The sequence below is a fragment of the Arachis duranensis genome, chromosome 2, assembly GCF_000817695.3.
Source record: "Arachis duranensis cultivar V14167 chromosome 2, aradu.V14167.gnm2.J7QH, whole genome shotgun sequence".
Classification (NCBI taxonomy): Eukaryota; Viridiplantae; Streptophyta; class Magnoliopsida; order Fabales; family Fabaceae; genus Arachis; species Arachis duranensis.
The window spans coordinates 83,057,090-83,061,538 of NC_029773.3; the positions used below are offsets into that span (position 1 = coordinate 83,057,090).

Below are 4,449 nucleotides of genomic sequence, written 5' to 3' on the forward strand. Positions count from 1 at the left end.
GTTCCTAAATTAGTATAATTATGTATTATTCAGTAAATATTAATTATAATATAATTATAATAAAAATATTTTTTATAAAATAATTTAGAATAGAGAATAGTGTATTTATTTTGGAGGAAAAACGGACCGGAGTTACGAAAAATTGACACCTCATTTTATTAGTTGGAGAAAAACCCAATTTTAGTATATTAAGTAGATAGATTATGATCAATATGTTATAAATAAAATAAATAACAAACACTATTGGGTCAAATTATAAAAAATAACTGTTACTAACTAAGAACCCTTAGATTCATATTTCTTTCATGCATCAACCATTAATTTATTTGCGTATCAACGTTAGTGCCAAAAGATGAAGCACCAAAAAATCATTCACCCATTTCAAGGAATCACTTTGAATTCATACGAGTTCGTTACTTTTTCCAGCAAGGATTAAGAAAGACGTGTTAATATTTAATTTAGTCTTAAATTTGTCATAAATTTTAATTTAATCTTTCTGATTTTAATTATTTTTATTTAGTCTTTAAATTTTATAAACGTTATTTATATTAGTTTTTGTGATAATTTTTGACACACAAATATTAATAAAGTAATAATATAGAATTAGATACTACATTAAAATCCATAAAATGAAGCCATTTTTATTTTAGCATTCAATTAGCTCAAAAACTATATCATATCATTTGTTTTAAAAGGAAAAGTTTCAATAAATATTATTTGTGCGTTGTTTTTGAATTATTTGATTGTCAAAATTAGAATGACGTTATTTTACAGAGTCTAACATGATATTCGACTGTCTAGTCAGCATTCTATTAACGATGATGTGTCAAAAATTATTTCAAGATATGAGTTACGTTCACAAAATTTGAGAACTAAATAAAGATAATTAAAATTTCAATGACTAAATTAAGACTCGCGTGCAAGTATAGTGACAAAATTAACCATTATATTAATAAAGACTTTATTATTATGCATTGTGTTCAAACCATGATTTAAATGTTTCTCAAACGGAAGATCCAGAAACATATATATTCTAAGTGGTCTTCTACTTCTAAAAGAAAAATAAAAAATTATAGTTGATCTTTCTCTCCTAGATTAGCTTGGTTGGAAGAAGTGACATTTTTCTAATTCTTTCATCATTGTCTAGGGAGGCCATCACCATCTATATTACAAACATTGAAGAAGACATTTCCAATATTCTGTTTTATATGTTTATTTTAAGAGAGTGACTGCTCGGATTATTATTAATTATTTGATCCCTAGGCCCCGGAAAATGGACAATAAGCATCATGTTGTTAAATAATGATATCACTCACAATTATTTTTATTTATATTTTTTTTAAACCAAATGCTCTTGTTAAATAATGAGAGCTAAATTTTAAATATATCAAACATTTTAATGAAAGCCATAATAGTAGTTGGATATTATGAACTAGTTTAACACTTTATTATATTCATCTTTCCAATTAATTAGCATCTTCTTTAGCTAAAATAGCGAAAATTTCTTGAATGATCTGAGAGCAAATAAATATTCTTATCCTGTATTATTTATTTTGTTAGTTTGAAATTAGTTATCATTTTATATTTTTATTAATATTTTTAATTTACTTTTAATGTTGATATAAAAGACAATGAATGAATTAAAGTATTAGTACCGATTTATTTTCAGAGAACCTAATAATAACTCTAAAATAGTTACCTTGCATAAATAACTGAATGAAACTCTGATCAACTTTATTTCTCTAAGCAAAAATCATGTAGTAGTACACCCATTAAAACTTAAAATTGATTAATAATAACAATGAAAGATCAGGGATAAACAATTTTGAGGCTTACTAGCTTGTTAGGATAATAATGATAACAAGAAGAGTGATGTTGCCAATCTCAAATTTAATATATATTATCACTTCTATTATATTATTATGTGATTTTTCCAAATTAGTCTCTATTTTTGTTATTGATGATAAAAAAAATTTAATGAAAATAATTTGGAAATAACATATAATAAAAGAGTGTTATTATTAATAATATTAATTAAGACAACATATTACATAATCACATTTTGGAGTTACTCCTAAATGCTGTTGTGTCAAAGACTTTGAGGAAAAACCTTGTTCTTGGTATGGATAACTTTGATTGCAAAATGGTGCCAATGGTAGCAATAAGCTTCTTCTTCACTTCTTTGTTTATGCCTCCCATTGAAACAATTTCAGCATATGCAGCTGGTTCTTTGTTTCCCTCAAATGTTATTGGCACTGACCCCTTCAATATTACCATCACAAACTACACAATAATAAGTTACAAATTAATCACAATATACACCATATAAATTTTTTAGTCATGATGAGTAAATTCTTTTGTTGGAAATTATTTTGGCACAGAGGTAACAGTTATAAACATTTGTTAATTTAGGCCCATAGCATTGCTAGAATTTTTTTTTTAAGTGACCATTTATTTTTTTTTAAGCAATAATAATATGTCGTTTTATATTTTGTCGCTAAAAAATTTTGGTGGCAATTATACAATTACCGATAGAATCTTTTTAATAACGGCAATAAGTATATAATTATTATTATAACATATAATAATGACAACTATATAACTGTCACAAAAATATATACTAAATAAAATATACCGTGATCATTGTATTATTACCACTAAATTTTTTTGTTATTAAAAATTATTTTTGTTGTAATGCAGCTATTACAAGAAAGGAATCTCACCCCTCATCTGGTCAAAATCGATTTTGACAAAAAAAAAGTGCCATTTTATTTTATTTTATTAACAATTAATTTACATACTTTCTAAAATTCAGGAAGCATTTTATACCCTTTTTAAAATATAGTGAGTAAATTACTCCTCATTTTATTTTATTTATTTATTTCATTTAAAACCTACAAACTGTACAATTTTCATTTCAGCTCAACTATGCAAAAGCCATAATATGGGCAGACAATAAGAATCACAAAATTGAAGAGTAATTTTCTTTTCTAGTCTGAAAGCAATTGCAAATTGACTTTGATACTGTCTAATTTCAGTGTATGTTCACATCTCTGTATGAATTTCAAACAAATAATGGTAGGGTGTGTTAGGTGCCAAGCAAACATTGGTTAATGGCTATTATTAATTTTCAATATAAAGATAAGGTGCTACTGTTCAAGCACACTCCATTACTGTCCTGTTATGTTATTCACGCAAGTGCATCCACTTCTTCCACTCATTCAATCTTCACGTGTGAATTATGTACAGTTCATGATTTGATGCTACGTCAATTCACATTTTATTTTTTATTTATTTAGGTTAGTTATATATTTTATTCAATAATAATAGATAAAATGTAGGGTAAAATATTAAATTGGTTCTTTATGTTTGAATGTAATCATATTTTGGTCTTTAAAATTTAAAGTGTCATATTTGAATTTAAAAAGTTTTATTTAGTTTCAATGTAATCCTACTATGAGGTCAAAATTAAGTAATTAATGAAATATTTTACATGACAGCAGTACAAAATAAAGTTGATAATTTGGAGAACAAATATAAACTCTAAAGGCACAAAATCAACTGTGAATTTATTTATCATTCTCCTTAGTTCTATAGAAAATATTTCATTTAAATTATAAGAAAAATTATAAATAAATGTATTGATGCATTCATGATTGATTTTTTGGAATCACTAATGAATCAACAATGGAATCAAGCAGAAACAGAAACAGGAGCAGAACAACAACAACAATAAAACAATATAATCAATCAGAAGCAGAAGCAACCAGAAACAACAATAATAAAAAATCAACAACATAATAGAAGCAAAAGCAGAATAAAAGCAGAAGCAAAAGAAAAATAGAAGTAGAAGCAAAAACCGGCGAGCCACCCGAAACTGCCATCACAGCGCCGATCCGCCATCAAAGCGCCGCAAACCTTTTCTTCTTCTCTCTTCACGCTACCCTAGCGCCACCGTCACGGCGCAACCTCTTCTCCTTCCTCGGCTCACCACCGAAGCCATTCCCTATTCTTGTCTCGAACCAGAATCCACAGCCATTGCACACTTTCGCCGAGCCCAGAGGTTCTTGCCTCGAACTAGAACCCACCGCCATCGACCACCTCCGCCGAGACCACAGGAGCAGCGGCGAGATCCAGCCATTGAACGACGACGAGAAGCGGCGACGGATTGGAGCGGCGAGCCTTCCCCCTTTCTCCCCTTCTCCGTTTCCCCTTATTCAACGTTGTTTTTGTTGTTTTTTTAGTTAGGGGTATTTTTAGAATAAAAAAAATTTGATAAAAAGGACTATTTTAAAACAAACTGAAACTTTCGGGACTATTTTATAGCGAAAAAAGTCAGAAACGAAATAAATTTTCGACCTCTACGTTAAAGACTAAAATCATACTTAACCCACTAAAAATACTAGAATAAAGAGATTGCTAGACTAAAAATATGTTGTAACTTATTTT

At 28.1% G+C, this 4,449-nt stretch overlaps 1 protein-coding gene across 1 annotated transcript in view; it reads right to left on the reverse strand.

Annotated features, from left to right (window-relative positions):
• Positions 1–2,000: 2,000 nt before the first annotated feature.
• Positions 2,001–4,449, reverse strand: part of LOC107475370 (uncharacterized) — a 4,212-nt gene continuing 1,763 nt past the window's right edge. Inside the window, exon 2 of the mRNA XM_016094998.3 lies at positions 2,001–2,283. Within this exon, the coding sequence (XP_015950484.1) occupies positions 2,056–2,283 (228 nt within the window). The 3' untranslated portion in view covers positions 2,001–2,055. The remainder of the gene's footprint in view (positions 2,284–4,449) is intronic.